The following is a 20,613-nucleotide window of genomic DNA, read 5'->3' as shown; positions in this document are numbered from 1 at the left end:
GATGGGGGAATCCAGTCACACCGCCACGCTTTCTAGGGATACTGTTGAACTAAAAATTATTCTTCCCCACATTCACAATAGAAGAAACAAGGCAACACTAGAGTGCCAAAAAAATATATTTTACTGCTCACAGAGAAAAAATATATACACGGAGGTAGAAGAACCTCACATCATAAGTATATTGTATTAAATATAAAGAAAATTACAGAGCTAGTACTCCAAGGTGTGTGTCTCTATCCCAATGGTGTTAACGTTCGAGAATGCTAAGCTAATGTCCTGAATGACAGGAATAGACCCCAGAAAAATGGGGGAAATTTGTCCATAAGGCAATATGTCGGATACAGTCAAAAATAGACCATCCTAATAAGGGGACATATATCCAAAAAACATCGCAGGATATAAGCAAAAACCACAGTCAATAGGTAAAATGCAAAACATAGTCACTGGTAAAACAATAGGAGGGCAACGTCAACACTTCAGGGTAAAGACCCCTTTTTCCGGCCCATTCCTGCGTAAACCAGAGAAAAATAAAATGCTGTACTTTCCTTCGAAACATCCTCCTAAAAGTCCAATGCATCAAGTCACTTAGATCAGGGGTGCACAAACTTTTCTTGCTGCGCCCCCCCTGCCTGCTGTCCTCCGTTGTCGCGCCTCCCCCCCCCCCTTACCTCGGTGCGGCGTCAAATGATGCCGCAGGGTCGTGTGATATCACATGACCCGCAGCGTCATTTAATGCCACGTTACCATGGCAACCGTGACGTTACATGACCCTGTGGCGTCATTTGACGCCGCGTTGCCATGGTCACGTGTCCTGAAGCCGGCTGAATGTCTGTATGTAGAGGTTGCAGAGGCCTCGCGCGGTCCTCTGGCATTTCATTTAAATGCCTTGGAAGAGCACGGGACCTCTGCAAACGCCTGTGCCTCCCCAAAAAAATCTCACGGCCCCCAATTTGCGCACCCTGACTTAGATAATATTGGCAGAGAGCCACTCGGAAGATCATTGCATGATTCACTTCTGTGCTGCAAATTAGGATATAACAAAACAAGGGAGCAGACAGCGGGTATATAATATAGATAACACTTGTAAAGGTTAAGTGCACGGGAATAATGGACTCCCCCTACAATTCCCAGAATAATGGTAAAAAGAGCGGCTTTCCTTGTATTCCCCATAATAAAGAGTACTGAAATGTAGTGAAAAAGAAAAAATATATTTATATAGCATAGTCTCCGGATAAAGATTCCACGTGAAGTTTTACAAGACAATGTCGGTAATGGTAGAAAAACTGTAAAATATACATTGAGACGTCCCATCAGCCGATGGGAAAACTCAGTGAACAGGAGAATAAAAACTCAAAAGCTCCACGGAACACACAAATCTCTATATCCATAGTATATATCAGAAGAAAAGCACGAGACTAATAACAAAAACAGAGTATATTCAAAAGCCTATTTTCCAAAGAGTCCGCAATTAAGTGCATGATAATAAGTATGGACAAAGGCACAGAAGGGAAAAATATATATATAAGTAACAGCAATAATGAAAAATACTTATCTGAGAAACCTAAAAACGGGGACTAAGAAAAAACAGATATACTGTCGTATATTGCAAATTCCTCTAAAGAACACGGGGGAAAGTTTTCAATCCAAAAAGAGCCCGTTCCCACCAAGCAGAAAGATTTGTGGTACTTCCCTTTCAGAGGAGAATATAATTCAAACTACATCCTTAACAGGAGGCCAACACGGCCAGCTCCCCAGAAATGCGTGAGAGCTACTGTATTTGCTCTCTGGCTCTCTGCTTACTAAGCTTGTGACTTTGCTACTGCTAATCTTGTTTGACGCTCGGTTAAGGGTGTACTTTTGAATGTAAATAATAAAATCCTAAATCTTTCATATATTGGTGCCTCTTAAATTTGTATGTATTTGTGTGAGTATCACCCATATGCAACATGCTGGGAAGCTGCTTCTCTGTGACACGCAAACCTCAGATCCATTAATAGTGAATGCCACATAGAAGCCACTTCACAGCATGTTGTGTTAGGGCCTTCCAGTTCCACGTGGTACCAAAATTAAACTTTAGAGGGGAAAAAACCCTTATGGTTAATTCACTAAATATATCAGATCAAACAGAGAATGGGTCATATTTACTAAGCATTCTTCTGTCAAGACACCTTCTGGGGAGCTGGAAGACAACTTACAGCTCATTCAATTCAATATGCTATAAGGCGTTTTCTTATGACAGAAGACTCTTTAGCAAATATGAACCGATTTTATTAAAAATGATTTTCTGAAATTCTGTAAACGGAATTGTTTTAGTTTCCTTATCTTGTGTGTGTTGTTTTCCGCACTGAATGTGAAGTACTCTCTCCTTCCTAGTAGGTTCTCCGTTTCCAACATTTGAAGCTACTAAACCGATCACAACCATTGTGTCACCGTTGTTTTACTAAATGTGCCTGGATTGCATTTTAGTTTCCTTCAGAAAATTCGTGTTGACCACACCATTCTTTATTAAGAACTTTTGAAACGGCAAACCTGGTGGTTAGAGCTTTACACGTCAGACGCCATCACTGACACTGCGTGAGCTAGAGGTCTGAGAGCAGGCGCATTTTGGCCAAAGTCCTACGGACCTCCAAGGTGCCCTGATTTAGCGATGTTCTAGGAACGCACCGAATTCTATCCGGTGTCACCTTTTCTCTGCCTCTCTGCTAAAATCCTGTCATGGTTGCAGATGCACAATCGAGTAATGTTACTCATCTATGCACCAAAATGCTAAGACTATTTATTTATTTTTATATATATGTGTGTGTGTGTGTGTGTGTGTGTGTGTGTGTGTGTGTGTGTGTGTGTGTGTGTGTGTGTGTGTGTGTGTGTGTGTGTGTGTGTGTGTGTGTGTGTGTGTGTGTGTGTGTGTGTGTGTGTATATATATGTATGTATGTATATATATGTATGTATATATGTATATATATATATATGTATGTATATATGTATGTGTATATATATATATATATATATATATATATATATATATATATTATATATATATATATATATATTATATATATATATACTAGCTGATATACCTGGCGTTGCCCGGAGGCAGGGAGGGGGGGCGTGAAAGGCTGGAGGGGGGGGCGTGAAAGGCAGGAGGGGGGCGTGAAAGGCAGGAGGCGTGAAAGGCAGGAGGGGGAGGCGTGAAAGGCAGGAGGGGGGGGCGTGAAAGGCAGGAGGGGGGGGGCGTGAAAGGCAGGAGGCGTGAAAGGCAGGAGGGGGAGGGGTGTGAAAGGCAGGAGGGGGGGGCGTGAAAGGCAGGAGGGGGGGCGTGAAAGGCAGGAGGGGGGGCGTGAAAGGCAGGAGGGGGGGGCGTGAAAGGCAGATGGGGGGGCGTGAAAGGCAGGAGGGGGGGCGTGAATGGCGCAGGGGGGGGCGTGAAAGGCAGGGGGGGCGTGAAAGGCAGGGGGGCGTGAAAGGCAGGGGGGGTGTGAAAGGCAGGGGGGGGTGTGAAAGGCAGGGGGGGGGCGACACACACACACAGTGTCACACACACACACACACACACACGTCACCTAGAGCGACACACACCTACCTCTACTTCCGGCCGCCGCCATCTTCTCACTCTGCGCCGCGCGGCAGGAAGGGGGTCCTTCCGGCCGCCGCCATCTTAGGCGCCGCGAGGGAGGAAGGGGTTTTTTTCGGCCGCCGCCATCTTAGACGCCGCGAGGCAGCTGCAGCCTGCCTGGCCGCTGCCTGTTCCCCCGCCGGGGATGGAGATCAGCGGAGCAGAGGGAGGGGAGAGGTGAGCGGAGGGAGGGGAGAGGTGAGCGGAGGGAGGGGAGAGATGACGCGAGGCAGCTGCAGCCTGCCTGGCCGCTGCCTGTTCCCCCGCCGGGGATGGAGATCAGCGAAGCGGAGGGAGGGGAGAGGTGAGCGGAGGGAGGGGAGAGATGAGCGCCGTGTGTGGTGTGTGTGTGGTGTGTGTTTGTTGCGTGTGGCGCGAGCCGAGGGGAAGACAGTGGCAGTTGGGTGACGTCACACCCACCAATCTGATTGGCCACAGGCTGAGGACCAATCAGATTCATCGCAGCTAGTACCAACCTTTGGATTTTATATATTAAGATATATATATATATATATATATATATATATATATATATATGTATATGTATATATATATATGTATATATATGTATATATATATATGTATATATTCGACAAACCTATACATTTGCACGCCCCGGGCGAGTGGATTTAACATCGTGGCAAGCTCCTATTGGCCCAAGCAGCATATGTGTGGTACTAGGTGGCGAGTAGATTTTTTATATATATATATATATATATATATATATATATATATATATATATATATATATATATACAGTGATCGACAAATTATATATATATATATATATATATATATATATATATATATATAGCAGAAAATAGCCATGTTAGTCCAGTTGCGATAGTGCAGAATAAATGAGTTCTTCAGTATTCGGTGATACCTTTTTTATTTGGACTAACAAATTATGTCATAGGACAAGCTTTCGAGAGTTATCCTCTCTTCTTCAGGTCAAGCAATACTGATATACAAAGGGTTCAATGGCTAAAACAGTGTGGAGAGAGGGAAAAAAAAAACAACAGATATTTACTGTAGATAAGGTAGGGTGTTAAGTGTTTGAAGCCAGGGGACAGTGTCAAAGAAAGGTGGGGAGGGGGAGGGATACTGGGGGGGAGAGAAAGTGTGGATAAGAATAGAGGTAAGCAGGATAATTACAAGCAATTTTGATAGGGTGTGAGAAAACCCATGTCCGCATTAAGTCCTTTGGTTTTGGTGTCAAAGAGTCTTATCATTCTGAGTTCAAATGTTTTCCGTTCTTGGGTGCTTTTAAACATTCCATTGAGGATTTAGATTTTTAGATCATTTATGGAATGATCTGGTTGTGAGAAGTGATGTCCCACAGTGAGCAGTATCTTCCTTCTTCGTGATGGAGTATAGAGTGTCTGTGCATATTCATTCTTCCTTGTAGTTTTTGGCTGGTTTCCCCAATGTGGCAACCTTGGTCACATTTGTTGCACTGAATCATATACACTATATTCGTGGATGTGCAGCTGTATGATCCTTTAACATTGAATGTTCTATGGTTGTGACTGGCTGTGGGATCCTGGCAAATATGTTTGCAGAGTTTGCAGCGTTTGTTGCTGCACGGTTTTGTGCCATTATCCATGTCTTTAAAATAGAACTAGAAACCAGAACTGACTCTTCAAGACAGATACACAACCTCAACCCAGAAGAGTACAAAGCCTGCCAGGGAGTTATTAACCTGTCAGATTATAATCTCTCTAAACCTGAGATCTCTGTTCTCTCCAAGGGACTAACATTCTGTCCCACCACCAAACTGGATCAAATCCAATTATTCTCAGACCTAGAAGAATTCTTCAGGAGACTACGACTGAAAGAATATTTCCACAAAAAAGAGAGCACCCCCATAATGACAGAGAACCAGAAGAAGAAGATGAACACGTACTTCACACCACCAACAGGACGCAACATCATACTTGACAGCTACATACAGAGTCTAAGAACACAAGTTTCCTTACTAGCATCAACACAGCAGAAAAAAACTATGTACAACCTATCCCCCATGGAGAGATCTGCAATCAAGGAACTGCGAAACAACCACAACATCACCATCAAACCAGCAGATAAAGGAGGCGCAGTGGTGCTTACAAACACAAATAAATACATAGAAGAAGGCAACAGACAACTCACAGACAATACCTACTACAAGAAACTCATGCATGATCCAACCCAGGAATATACAAAGCAACTCACGAATCTGATACCTGACAACCCAGGAGTTGGGATCTTCTACATGCTTCCCAAAATCCACAAACCCTGAAACCCCGGCAGACCTATTATAACAGGTATTGATACACTCACGGAACAAATATCAGGCTTAGTGGAGAATATCCTCAAACCTTTAGTCAGAAGCACCAACAGCTTCATACAAGATACCACAGATTTTCTCAATAATCTTAACAACATCAACCAACTACCATCCAACACACTGCTAGTTACCATGGATGTAGAATCCCTTTACAGCAACATCCCCCACAAGGATGGTATTGAGGCATGCCTGCATTTCCTTACAACATCTCCCCTGGATCAGAAATACAGCGCTGATGTAATTACCAAACTGATAGAATACATCCTCACACACAACTACTTCAGCTTCAACAAGGAAATGTACCTACAACTAATGGGGACTGCCATGGGTACCAAGATGGTACCGCAATATGCCAATCTTTTCATAGCAAATCTTGAACAAAGATTCCTAACTACATGCCTCCACAAACCCTACAAATACTACAGATACATTGATGACCTGATTATAATATGGACAGAGGGTGAAGAAAACCTAAAACAATTCCACGAGTCCGTGAACTCATTCCATCCATCAATTAAACTCAAAATGGATTATTCGGCAAACCTAGTAAACTTTCTAGATACTACAGTAACACTGAAAGATGGCAAACTACACACATCTGTATACAAGAAACCTACTGACAGATACAGTTACCTCCACAACTCCAGCTTCCATCCCACTCATACCAAACAAGGTATCATACACAGCCAGGTTACAAGATACCACCACATATGCTCTGACACTGAAGACAGAAACAGGCATCTCACAACCCTGACCGAATCGTTCAGACAGAAGGGATACAAACCAAAGACCATTGCCAAAACTATTACACCTGCAATAAAAGCCCCACGAGAACACCTGCTACAATACAGACAGAAAGAACCTACCACACGCATACCACTAGTGACCACATACAACCCTACCCTAGAGGGTATATGAAAAATAATCAAAGATCCGCAACTCATGCTGACAGAGGAAGCGACATTAAACGAAATCTTTCCCAAACCTCCCATTCTTGCATTCCGGCAACCACCAAACCTCAAACAGAAATTAGTCGGCAGAAAACTTCACAATGATTTTAAAGACATGGATAATGGCACAAAACCGTGCAGCAACAAACACTGCAAACTCTGCAAACATATTTGCTAGGATCCCACAGCCAGTCACAACCATAGAACATTCAATGTTAAAGGATCATACAGCTGCACATCCAGGAATTTAGTGTATATGATTCAGTGCAACAAATGTGACCAGGGTTGCTACATTGGGGAAACCAGCCAAAAACTACAAGGAAGAATGAATATGCACAGACACTCTATACTCCATCACGAAGAAGGAAGATACTGCTCACCTGTGGGACATCACTTCTCACAACCAGATCATTCCATAAATGATTTAAAAATCAAAATCCTCAATGGAATGTTTAAAAGCACCCAAGAACGGAAAACATTTGAGCTCAGAATGATAAGACTCTTTGACACCAAAACCAAGGGACTTAATGCGGACATGGGTTTTCTCACACCCTATCAAAATTGCTTGTAATTATCCTGCTTACCTCTATTCTTATCCACACTTTCTCTCCCCCCCAGTATCCCTCCCCCTCCCCACCTTTCTTTGACACTGTCCCCTGGCTTCAAACACTTAACACCCTACCTTATTTACAGTAAATATCTGTTGGTTTTTTTTTTCTCCCTCTCTCCACACTGTTTTAGCCATTGAACCCTTTGTATATCAGTATTGCTTGACCTGAAGAAGAGAGGATAACTCTCGAAAGCTTGTCCTATGACATAATTTGTTAGTCCAAATAAAAAAGGTATCACCGAATACTGAAGAACTCATTTATTCTGCACTATATATATATATATATATATATATATATATATATATATATATATATATATTCTCATTATACATGGGACATTCATGATTAATTAAGAATTCTGGGTCATACATAACATAGAGGCAATTGCATTAGCCCTACAGGAGTGACTGAGAAGTCATTATTTTGCTTATTTATCTATGCTATCCCTATTATTGTAGGGGTAAAGGGTAGAGGGGGGTGGCGGCGGCGGCATTGCCGAATAGTTGAGCGAGCGGGAAAGTTAAAAAAATGTATTTACCTAAGCGCTGAGCGCTGGTGAGCATGTGAATACCCGCTAGCGCATCGCGTGAGCAGGGACTTGTGTGTGTGTGTGTGTGTGTGTGTATATATATGTATGTATGTATGTCTGTCACCTCGCCAAGCACCGCCCGCTCAGCGCCAGCGGGGACTCAGCCTTGGAGCACATTTACCCAAGTAACAACATTATATTATTCAAAGTGTTTTTTAACTAATTTGGTAAGAGGTTTAACTGCGATCCCCACACGTCTAACATCACTGGTGCAGCTAGCTAGCTAGCTAGCAACTCAAATCGTGGCACAGCAGGGATTTCTGTCATACATTTCATGCATTGGTTTTATCCTATATAGGCTGAATCTATTTTAAATGAATCAATTAAAAGATATATTTTAATTTGTACTCAAAGAAATACATTATCATTTACTGAAAGCATATCAATGACATGAAATTGTTCTTCACATGATATATAATTGCTGATTAAAATAGGGTGTGCAACAAATAAGAGGAATTGCTTTTCCTTCAGCTACCTTTTTTTGGTTGTGGTTCTCGAGTATTTTCCTCTGCAGTTTTTTTTATCTCGACAATCAGTAAATTACCAAACAACAATCCGGCAGTGAAGGATGTAAGGAAATATACAGTCTGTCCCCTGGGCTGTATTGCCATTAAAATTCTGAGGATTAAAGTATTAAACTTGTGAAATATGATGAGCAGCTGCACTATTGATATAGTGACAAAATGAAATGACTCTTGAACATACCTCAGTGAAATATTACACTCCTTTTTAAAGGCACAGTTCCCCATTACACTATATATATATATATATATATATATATATATATATATATATATATATATATATTTGTTTGTTTTTGTGCGTAATAACTACTAAAGGACTATTATTTTCCAAATATAACATGGCCAGTGTTTTCATTAGGAGCTCATACAGGACTGAAATCATGCAGCAGAGATTACAAAATTGCAGTGATTACGACGGCTTTGTAGGGCAATTTGTAGAAAATGCATACTTTTAGGAGTCCCCAAAAATATTAGTCATTCTGATTTTTATGTTTTTATTCAGGAATTTAAGCGGAATGTTCCCCCTTATGAGACCTGTTTGGCAAATTGTTTCACTGGGTTTTGTTTGCCTTGCTTTGGATTATTATAAATATAGGAGCAGTATCTCCTCAATTGGAATATAACAACGGTTGAATTTGTTTGACATTTTGTCTTTCTCCAACATAATCCGCCATGTATCTATGTAAGGTGAATCAAACAAGATATATAATTAACCTACGCAGCAATTTTTTTCAAGAGCTCTGTTCATATTTTTTAAATTCTTAAAGTTGTATGTTTGTTTTTTAAGGAATCGCTAGATTGATATATTACTAGCCTTACTTAGCCACCGTTAAGACCAGCTGTAGGAGAGATGTTATATTTTTGCTATCTTGTAGTTTCTTGTTCAACACTATATTCTGCATACACAGTCTGGGTAGATGTTGTTGCGTTAGATCTGATTGCATGGAGAACAGCTGTATTCTTTTCTACAAGCCATTTATCACTATGGTGGGATAAATCCCTGGTTGAATCTCTTTAAAAGGAAGTACTTTGAGCTTACACGCATGTTGATGAAAATGTCATTTCCCTGGATAAATATATTCTATTCTAACAAAAGACTCCTGCATCGTATTCGTTACATGGATTGCAAGTTAAAAATAATCATGCACTTCATGTTACTACTTTCATGCCATAGCTATACATCAGCGAGGAGAACAGAAGGGCGGATGAATATGACTTCAAGAAAGCACTCGACCTGCTGGAGTATATAAATGGGGTATGTATACTTACATGTGTAATAAATGGGATAAAATAGTTTGTTTTGATTAATTTGTTATGACTGTGTGACATCTTACTGTATCTTTAAAGAGCCAGCATTATTATAATATATTTTTTTAAACAAAGTAATTATCAGAGGTAGTGGGGGGGGGGAAAGGTGGGGGCTCCTGGTATTTGCCTCATACTTGAAAGGGGTGGATAGGTGGGGGCTCCTGGTATTTGCCTCATACTTGAAAATCCACTGGTTCTGCAGATATTTGATATTAAAGTGTTGGTGATCACCAACAAAATTGAAGCCCAGCAAACCCATGGTAAAAACATTGTTGAAATCATTGTAGCAAATGTAGAAATAATTGAGTACTTCTGGAGCTTTTAAATCACTTCCTTGTCACTGACTTATCAGGAAGAAGGTTGCAGACACCTGTCTTTTAATGTTCATGGGTTATAAGTGAAAATATAAAATATATATATATTTATATATATATATAAAAAAAAATTATTAATTACAATAACAAAATAGCGTAGCGGCAGCAAAATATAAAATAAAATACTGTAAACGCCATAGACATTTGACACATTACAAAACGCATGATAATCGTGTGTGTGTGTGTACACTGTTTGTATATATACTTTTTTTTTTCCGCCCCTCCGTGAGATATAGCTTATTGGTGACATCATAATGCACATAGCCTTGGTGGGAGATATGGAGAGCAAGATAGCTATAAAGTTAAGACAGAAAGCAGACACAGAAAGAGAGGAAGTCAGTTGGAACACGAAGAGAAAGTAAGAATGCTGGAAAAGGAGAGAGAGGCGGAATGAATTGATGACATCATCAGGTATTAAATGAAAGCGATGCGGTGGAGAAAGAATGGAGGAAGAGGGAGGAGTGGGGCAAGATAGAGAGAAAGAGAAGGTGGCGAAAGAAAAAAATGAAACCGTCATTAGTTTGTAGAGGGCGGGTTTGGCACGTGAAGCGTGCATGATGATCATACATACATACATACATACATACATACTTATACACACACTAGCTGAGAGACCTGGCGTTGCCCGGGAGTCACACTGTCCCCCCCCCCCCACACACACACACACTGTCCCCCCCTCCCCCACACACTGCCCCCCCTCCCCCACACACACACTCCCCCCCCCCACACACACACACACTGTCCCCCCCCCCTCCCCCCCACACACACTGCCCCCCCTCCCCCACACACACACACACGGTGTCCCACACACACTGTCCCCCCCCTCTCCCCCCCCACACACTGTCCCCCCCCCCCACACACACACTGTCCCCCCTCCCCCACACACTGTCCCCCCCCTCCCCCACACACACACACTGTCCCCCCTCCCCCACACACTGTCCCGCCCTCCCCACACACACACTGTCCCCCCCCTCCCACACACACACACTGTCCCTCCCCCCCACACACACTGTCCCCCCCTCCCCCACACACACACTGTCCCCCCTCTACCCCACACACACTGTCCCTCCCCCCCACTCACACACGGTGTCCCACACACACTGTCCCCCCCCCTCTCCCCACACACACACAAAGCACCCTCAGCTCTGCCAGGACTCACAGCACCGCTCCTCTCTCCCGCGCTCCTCTGATTGTCGCGCGCCTGGCCCTTCTCTGCTCTCCCTCCTCCCGTCCGGGGAGCGCTGCGCACGCGCCCCCTCTCTGCAGAGCCGCAGGGAAGGTGCAGGGCCTGTCCGTGTGACGGGAGTGACGGCCACCGGGAGGGGGGAAGGTGCAGGGCCTATGAGCGCTGCGCACGCGGCCCCTCTCTGCACCTGTGAGCGCGAGCCGGCGGGAAACACAGGGAAGGTGCAGGGCCTGTCCGAGTGACGGGAGTGACGGCCACCGGGAGGGGGAAGGTGCGCTGCCTGTAGTGACGGCCACCGGGAGGGGGGAAGGTGAGCTGCGGTCCGGGTGACGGGGGAGAGTGACGGCCACCGGGAGGGGGGAAGGTGAGCTGCAAGGGGGCCTGAAGCAGTGGTGTGAGTGTGTGAGGCCAATGAGAGGTGTGCGGGAGCGGGCCAAGGGGGCCTGAGCAGTGGTGTGAGTGTGTGAGGCCAATGAGAGGTGTGCGGGGGCGGGCGGTGAGTGTGTGAGGCCAATGAGAGGTGTGCGGGGGCGGGCGGGCCAAGGGACCAATGAGATTGCCGCTAGGGACAGGGAACACAGTACAGACAGAGAAACATACAATGCTTTCAGAAATATATAGTAAGATACAGAATGTCGTGTCATTCTGGAGGATGACTTTTTGGATCTAAGGGTTATACTTAGAGAGTCCTAAGTATGATGGCAGGCCCTGAGTTCTGATTATATGTAAAATTAATAACGGCTCAGATTGTGACTTAATGTAAAATGTTTGTATTTGCTGTAAGTGTAATATAATAATGATGAAAAATGCAGAGTTGTAAAAACAAAATGCATATTTATATCAAACTTTTTTTTTTATTATTACATCACCCATGAGGAATGGTGAAGGGTTTAAGTCGCCCAACATTTTTTTAACCCAGCCGCCTGCTGAGGGTTCCCTACATACAGATACATGCAGCATGTGAAAGATACGAAGCATTTTTAATCTGCACTAGGTAACCTTACTGCCAGAAACTGTTTTCAGGTTGTAAAACTTTTCATTCCACCAACATGAAAATCTTCAGCGAAGCCTTGTCATTTTCATTCTAGAAGTGGCCTCTCCAGCACTTGATAGGGTTAAAATCAGCATTGTTTACAAATGAGATATGCAGAATAAAACCGCAGCCGAACCTTTCTCATCTCTGAAGTAATAATGCTGTGCTGTATTTGGCATTTCCTCACCACACAATATAAAATGCTTTACATACTTGAAAACGTTCAGTTGGGATGGGCCTGCAACATACTTGTTTCCAGCATATCTGGCATAAATGACTTAGGCTGCGTCCATACAGGCGCGGACGCGTACGCACGCTGAGCGATCAGACTGCCTAAAGGCAGTGATCGCGTCTATATGGCGTGCGGGAGGGGGCGTGTAAAGTCAGTCAAAACTGATTTCTCGCACGATAGGGCGGTCACGTGAGCGGTTCGCCCAATGAGGGCGAACCAGCTCCGTGACGTCACTGGCCCGCCCATAGACACGCCCCCGTACGGCGCGCGTACTAAGGCCAGGGAAAGCACGCCTCCGCACGGCTGCAGTGTCTATGGACGCAGCCATACGGTGGAAGCTGGGATCACATGACTTATTACTTGGGGGCAAACTTGAGAAAGCAACATAGTATCACAGTAGCTTGTCTCATTAAAATGGCAACTGTTTAATGCTGCTAAAGGTTTGTAATTGCATTTATTAGCAAAATTACTAATAAACAATTCTTACTCTGAGCATGTTCTAACCCAGCAGTGCGCAAACTGTGGGGCGCGACCCCCAGGGGGGGCGCGACACTGCCGACGGGGGGCGCGGGGTTTACAGAGGCCCCGCGCGCTTCCCGAAGGCACTTAAATTAAGTGCCGGGGGAGCTGCAGGGCCTCTGTAAACCTAACTTACCGTGGCTCCGGCAGCTTCCTCCCTGTGTCGCCATAGCAACGCGGCGTCAAAATGACGCTGCGAGGTCATGTGACGTCACGTTGCTATGGCAACGTGACGTCATTACGCCGGAGCGCGGGTAAGTTGGGGTTGGGAGGGGGGCGCGGGAGTGAGGGGACAGCCGGCAGGGGGGCGCAGGAAAAAAAGTTTGCGCCCCCCTGTTCTAACCCACGCGTTGTTCAAAAGCCCTGCAATGCTTTATTCTGCATTGGGTTGCTGAGGCTTCGGGCATTCCATGTGTCACCTCTGCTGAATGTAGAGCAGGGTGTTAGGGTATTAAACCTTAAAGCAGAGGCCAAACACTTTTACTGTTATTTAGTGACAACCATCAATACCTGCTCAAAGATATGGAAATGGCAAAAGCACAAATGAAATATTTACATGTTTAGCCCCCTTGCTGTTTGATGCTTCTCTCTACTCGGCCATTTCTCTTCTTTTCACAATGTTCATTACTCTGAGCTCTTGGTAACACCCCAGGTTGTTTTCTGTTTTGATTTGATTTCAGCCAAGTTCTAGAACAGAATCCTGGATGTACATTGTTAAGTGATATGATGTCACAGTAATACAGAATGGTAAAGCTGTGGTAAAGGAGAGGAAATTAATCTCTTAGTTTAACGCCAGTGGACAGGTTGTAAGCAGTGGTAATATAGGTTAGTGGTGCGCAAACTGGGGGGCGCGGCGGTTGCAGAGGCCCCGCGCTTTTCCCGACGGCATTTAAATTAAAGGCCGGGGGATTGCGTGAGGCTTCTGTAACTTCAAGTACCTTGACTCCGGGAACGCGATGTCATATGAAGCCGTGGGGTGATGTCGCGTTGCCATGGTAATGTGACGACACATGACCCCACAGCGTCATTTGACGCCGGAGGCATGGTAAGGAAGGGGGCGCGAGCAGGGGGTGGTGCAGACCGGGGAGCATAGGGGGAAGGTCTGCGCACCCCTGGTATAGGGTGTTCCATGTGTTTTTAAATTGTTATTTTTGGGTTAATTAAAATAAGAGCTCGTTTTAAAAACATATTTTTTATTTATAGCTAGGCTTTCTTCATTGAAGCTATAATGGTTTATACTTTTTGTTACACCATATATTTTATATTTTTGTGCATTAGTGTTAGCATGGCTTAAAATGTAAAATTCTTTTGTTCATTTCACCTTTTTGAACAATTTACCTTTTTTAAAACATTAATGTAATAATTATAAGTCTAAATGAATGAGGAAACAGTCTACATGCATTAAAGTAAGGAGAACAGGTTTGCACAGTTTTCTATCTCTTCCTCAATGGACGAAAATAATCCATAATTTCTGCATACTTGGAAGAACAAAATATTGGGAGCCATGTACAAGGAGAAAGAATTGATTTTTTTTTTGGTCAATAAAACTGACACTTTGGACATATACTGCACATCTCTAATCACCAATTTAACAAGGTCATCGTCCCATTATTTTCTCATGTGTGTCACCTTACTATTCGGAGGGAGGTGACTAGGATGCAGGGGTGTAAGGAGTTACAAGATGCACATAACAGAATTTTAAACGTTATTTTATTATTTCTTTCCTGTTTGTGTGTGTGTCCAAAAATCTATTCCATGTCTATTTAGTGTAAACGGCACGGATTTAAAAATCGGCTCGAAATGTAAAACAATAGTTTAGCAAAACAAAAAAAATTACCATTTATATAATAATTCTTATTTCATTTTGTGTTCCTCAGAATAATACCATATTGTTTTATAACCACACTTTGCTTCTTTTTTTTTTCTTCTAAATAAGGATGAAGAGATGGATGTAGAAGCATTGAAGTTGGAAATACTTTGCAGTGCTCTGAAGAGAGACATGTGAGTGATATAAACACTTCTCTTGATCATCTCGCATATCTACCTAAATAGCACATTTCTGGTCAAAGTAAATCCTTCCTAAATACTTAGGTCACATTAGTGTCTTCATTCTTGTGTAGTTCTGCGCTGTGGGATGTTGACATAAAAGTACAATACAATATGCTTAAAATACATTTGTTATTATGATCTTTCAATAATTGTTTAAAGTTGCACAGAGTGATTCCAAACATTTATTATTAGTATAGCTTCTTTAAATGTTTAGCTCGTTAATGAAAGAACAAGTGGATGCCATTCTATCCTTAAGAAAAATCATGGGCTCAAACGTGTGTCCCTTGATAAATAATTAATAAACAGGACTGTGTTCTTTTAGATAACTCACATGTTCATTCCTTGGAGGGATTGCACTATTGAAACCACAATTCTTTTTGACTCGTGAAAATGCTGCACTTTGGGGAAAAATAGTGTCACTCCAGTTTTCAGTCTGGCGATATCTTCTAGATTTACGTATTAAAATGTTCCAATAATTTGAGTGGATAGAATTCTGTACAAAGGTTAATTAGTATTTGCTTGTGTTCTTATTATTTGGGCGTGATTAATCAATGTGTGACAGCAAACGCATGAAATTGTTGTAATACCAAAACTGAGCCCAAATGCATCACACCTAACGGCATTTAAATACGCTGGAACACAGCAAGGTTTTGAGATATCACGTACCGCAAGTGATTGTCCTGGCTTCTTCAGAATACAACATACGAGTGTCACTTACTATACATTCTGTGAACACTTTTGTTTGTTAAAAAGGCCATTTTTTTAAACAAATGCCACATATATATGGTGAACAGATTATTATACTTTTTTTAAATGATTATGTTCCCAACATATTCTGGACTGCAGTACAATATGGGGTTACGGACCAGAGCAAAACATAAAATACAGACAACTTTAATAATGAAACCATATGTAATGGGAGCCCTGCTCTGCTCATAATCTAAAGGATACTGGTATTGTTGATGCAATACTTTTCTTATAGAGTAAACTTTAGTATCTGAGGTGCAGACTAGTAAGTGACTTATCCAAACAGCTGCTACTGGTCTCACACCAAAGCATCTGACTTTACACTCTTCACACGCTTCTTCAGTGCTGGGTTTTCCTTCAAGGCAGCGATAGCTCCAGGTGAAAGCTTCATCCACAGCAAAATGAGCCAGTGAGCAAGGGATTTTGTATTATGTATTGCAGTATCTTCTATGGTTATGAAATCTCTCCTCAATTGAACCGCCCAACATTATATTCAGATGCAAATTAGGTGCATTCACCTGTGCAGAAGTGCATTGGTTATTCATAAAGCCTGGAGAGAAAAAACAGTTTATTACTGTTAAAAAAAATCGCTTATTTTTTGCAGCATCCTCTAGATTTGTGTTTTTTCATTGAAATTTCTATAACCTGAAACTGTACAAATAAGTGCTCATTTTCATGGGCCTAGACAACAATGTCGAAAGTCATTAAAATGCTGCGCAGTCCACAGTACAAAGTAATGATGCAGAAACAAGGTTAATTAGAATCTTCAAATAACAAAACATAATTTACAATTAAACAAGATTCAATTTCTACCAGGTAGAAAGTAAAACATAAAAAGTTGCATACGACTCGCAGGATAGAAACATATGTAAAAGAGGTATTTTTCTTTTTTATATATATCATCCTACTATGTTATTGATTTATCCAAATGGTATTTGATCAGTTGAACACAACACACTATCTGATGAAGATTAGGGTCCAAACAGATTTCTGCCATAAGACATCTTCTGGTGCTGGAAGCCATTGAGTTGAATGGTGTCTTCCAGTGCTGGAAGGTGCATTATGGCAGAAGACTGCTTAGAAAATATGTACCTTGATCCTTGTGCTCCACGCACTAAAATAATCATTTTAAATGGAGGTCATGCATCATCTGTCATAAGTTTACAGCTCTTTTCCAATATGGCGATTTTGATCCTTTCTGTTTGGGGTGGAATGCAACAAATGAGGGTTTGGGAAGAATGCATACTTGTTGATATGTTCATATTAGATTTATTTACAGGTGGTCTACTTCAGTTGGGAAAGATGACCCGATAGAAGCAACAAAAGACTCAATTTTTGTGAAAGTAATTCAAAAATTACTAAATGAAGGTAAATATCCAATTTGTGGCATATGGTGGTGATTGAATTTTGTATAAGTAATTGCTGCAGATTACCTAATGCCATGAGCAGTATATTAATAATAATTACACTATAATAACGCCACTGTTCGGAATTCTACTAAAAGAAGATTGCCAATTTTTCTTGTACATGCAGTGGAAGTAGTGCATCTAAATACAAACTTATTTTGAATGTCTTATATTATAGTAAAGTCTGGCAAATCTATAAACGATAACAGTTGTTCAGAATAGTACCAATGTCTGCTATGGGTATGTGTACCAATGGTATATTGTCTGCTGAATGTAGCCATGTTTACCGAAACTGGGAGAAATGTTACAGCCCAATCAGGTGAATGGGCTGTAAGTTGTCTCCAAGTTTCGGGAACGTGCCTGTCTAGTCAATCTGGGTAACTGTGTTTTCCAATCGGCGTGTTAAAATATAAGCGTTTTGGACTGCAGAGCAAGAGTTTGGCAGGCATTTGTATGTGGCTTAATAGATTTGAGAAAGGAGTGCTTTACTCGGCACTCTACAGCTGCCTGAAGCCACAAGGAACCCAACTTCAGTCCGTTTTATTTTAGGAACGTACATGACAAATGTTCAAGTGTGCAGAGGAGCATTTTAGCAGCCTCTAGTTCTACACACTGAACTTAATGGGTTAACTATATGTATAACTTCTACCTCAGCTTTGTCAACACGCATAATTAAGCCTTAACCAAAAGTTGCAAGGTAATGCAGTGTGCTAATAGCCTTACAGTAAGATTGGAAAATGAATACTGTACCTGCTGTAAATTGAATGAAAAAGGAATAATTATAGTCATTTAGATTGATATTCTTGTAAGTATTTTTAGCTTGTGTAATACATTGGCAGTTTCAGCTCTCTCTTTCCTGACAAAGTTGTCGGATTCCATATGAGACATAAATACAACATTTCAGAATCTGAAGGTATGAGGTTTATGCAAAATGTGATGAACCCTAAAAATAATATATGCCACAAATACTATTTTACAATGAATAGTTATTTCCATTAAGAAAAATTGAATACATTAATAACTTCACATTATTTGATGACAAAGTATTTTAAAAAATATTATAAAAAAACATTTTAAAAGAAATATGTCCTTTAAGTTATGTTTTTGTAAAAATGGGGAATTACAGGGACATGTTAAGTAAAATGCAATGTGTTTCCTATACAGTATTGTCTGTGTTCTGTATCTTAAGGAAAGTAATTTTCTTTGAAGACATTTAGAAAGTACTGGAATTAGGAAATGCGAACTAATACACCAGGGAATTCACTGAAACTGAGCACACTTTGAAAAGTGTGTGTTCAAAAGTAATTTAAAAAGACTGAGCCTTTTAGTAACCCCTGTCCGTGGAAATTCTATGGAACACATGTATCTGTCTTTAAGCCTAGCTTAAGTGGCAATTAATTATTGAATCAACACTCCCTAAATGAAATGATGCTAGATATAAAAATGTGTCTAATTGTTAACTGGTGCTAATAAAATTAAGAGTACATAATTTGCCTTTGTTTGTTCACAAAACACTTGCTGTTATGTTTCTTACAGTAATATAATGTATTATATAAATACCGATAGATGTTTTAAAATGTGACTTTCACAATGTTGAAATGTAGATACGTGAGAAGGATGGTTTTATAGATACGCAGTACTGACCACCTATATGTTGGCAACCATGCATACGGTGTCCATTTATTTAGATGTATTTTACTGTATATATTGTAAATTCTTAAAGCATACATTGCTACTTTATTTGTGTGTGTGCATTCTTAATGTATTGTTGATGTGTTGGATTTATTTTTTATTATAGGTATGCAGCTTAGAAATTACTTACCACAGGTAGAGATCCTGCTTCAGTCAGATGAACTTGGCAGCCTGAAATCCAATCCATACTTTGAATTTGCTCTGAAGGCAAACTATGAACATTATGTGACAGAACATTCCTGATCCATTTTGATATTGTGCAGTAATACACTCTCCCCTCCCACACACAGCCCTAAAACTCCTACTGTTTTTTGACATATATTTGTTTAATAAAACCAACTCTTAAATATTTTGCATATCCTTTCTTTCAAATAAAAAATAACTTGTAGTTAGGCTACCAATACATATTGTAGTTGATTAAGTGTTTGAGTGACAACAGCGGTTGCAGTCTGTGTGGCCTAAGGTATTTTCACAATGCTTCTTTATTTCACATTGTTTTGCGTTATGTCCCGCTGGTAGGTGGAAGATCTTTAACGCCTGAATTTCTATATGAAGCAGCGATGTGGCACCCAAGTTCAGTTATATAATGTCATAGGAGTGCCACCTTCTGTGCTGTCACAGCGCCAGCAAAGGGTTAATCTATTCGTATTTAAAGGAAATGGAAACCATTTACCTAACCATGCGCTACATTAAAAATAATTAAATATTAAAAGTAACAACCTTTGCTTCACGAGCCTGCTTAAAGATACAAGTGGTTTTAATAATAGGTGATAGGGTGGTGCGGGTACGGTGGTGATACAGAATGCATCAATTTTGTATGGTTAGTGCGGCTTATTAGCTGCATTGTATGTATCTCTTCCTAATGTGTCATGAGAATTAGATGTGTAACTCACCCAATAGTTCCTGGTAAAATGCTTTCAAATCTATTGAACATGTTCACAAGATCTATTAAAAAGTGTCCCAGCATAAAAATAGGCGTGTTACAAAAGTGGAGCAAATAGCAGATACATTGCCTGTCACCCATAGCCCCTTGTTAAAAGACCTACACAAAGTAATCTTACAGTTTGTGTTTTCAGAACATCGATGAAGGTCTCCTTTACCTTTTTTACATTTGTAGGCAGGTGCCAATCTCTTTGAATAGTTTTTCTTTTTATTCTCGTCTCCAGGAAATAAACGCAAGCGCAGTCTTACCGGGGGTGCAGGCTTTCCAAGTGTTTTTAGAAAGCTTCATTTTCCTCCTACTAATGCCCCATCAATTGGATGGAGACTTGCTTCGCATACCCTTTTTGCTTTTATCCTGGCCAAGTGCCTGATAAAACAACTTGATCTAACAGCTGAGAAGGTCAAAAGTTAAATTAGTTGACTTGAATCCAGTTTCTAGTTTTAAAAGTCCACATATTCCTGTCGTACCCTCCACCCCTCTCAGGCCTCCGCTCACACAACTCTCTGA

The 20,613-nt window shown here is 41.4% G+C and overlaps 1 protein-coding gene and 1 long non-coding RNA gene across 4 annotated transcripts in view; one reads left to right on the top strand and one right to left on the bottom strand.

The window, feature by feature from the left end:
* NUP133 (nucleoporin 133) overlaps window positions 1–19,512 on the top strand; it is a 97,487-nt gene extending 77,975 nt beyond the window's left edge. For both annotated transcript variants that reach the window (XM_075596867.1, XM_075596865.1), the window contains exons 24-27: window positions 9,792–9,872; window positions 15,206–15,270; window positions 17,345–17,433; window positions 19,270–19,512. In XM_075596867.1, coding sequence (XP_075452982.1) covers window positions 9,792–9,872; window positions 15,206–15,270; window positions 17,345–17,433; window positions 19,270–19,406 — 372 coding nt within the window. In that variant the 3' untranslated portion in view covers window positions 19,407–19,512. The remainder of the gene's footprint in view (window positions 1–9,791; window positions 9,873–15,205; window positions 15,271–17,344; window positions 17,434–19,269) is intronic.
* On the bottom strand, window positions 14,963–20,575 carry LOC142493224 (uncharacterized). 2 transcript variants are annotated; one of them, XR_012801046.1, is made up of 3 exons: window positions 20,264–20,575; window positions 19,294–19,375; window positions 14,963–16,615 (listed from the first exon to the last, which is right to left on the bottom strand). It is a non-coding gene; the product is annotated as an uncharacterized LOC142493224 (long non-coding RNA). The 2 variants fall into 2 exon arrangements; XR_012801045.1 differs by having other exon boundaries at window positions 20,355–20,571.
* Window positions 20,576–20,613: the final 38 nt, after the last annotated feature.

This window comes from Ascaphus truei, chromosome 4 (genome assembly GCF_040206685.1).
Source record: "Ascaphus truei isolate aAscTru1 chromosome 4, aAscTru1.hap1, whole genome shotgun sequence".
In the NCBI taxonomy this organism is placed as follows: Eukaryota; Metazoa; Chordata; class Amphibia; order Anura; family Ascaphidae; genus Ascaphus; species Ascaphus truei.
The sequence above is the reverse complement of the archived record's forward strand: the minus strand, read 5'-3'. Positions and strand labels throughout refer to the sequence as shown.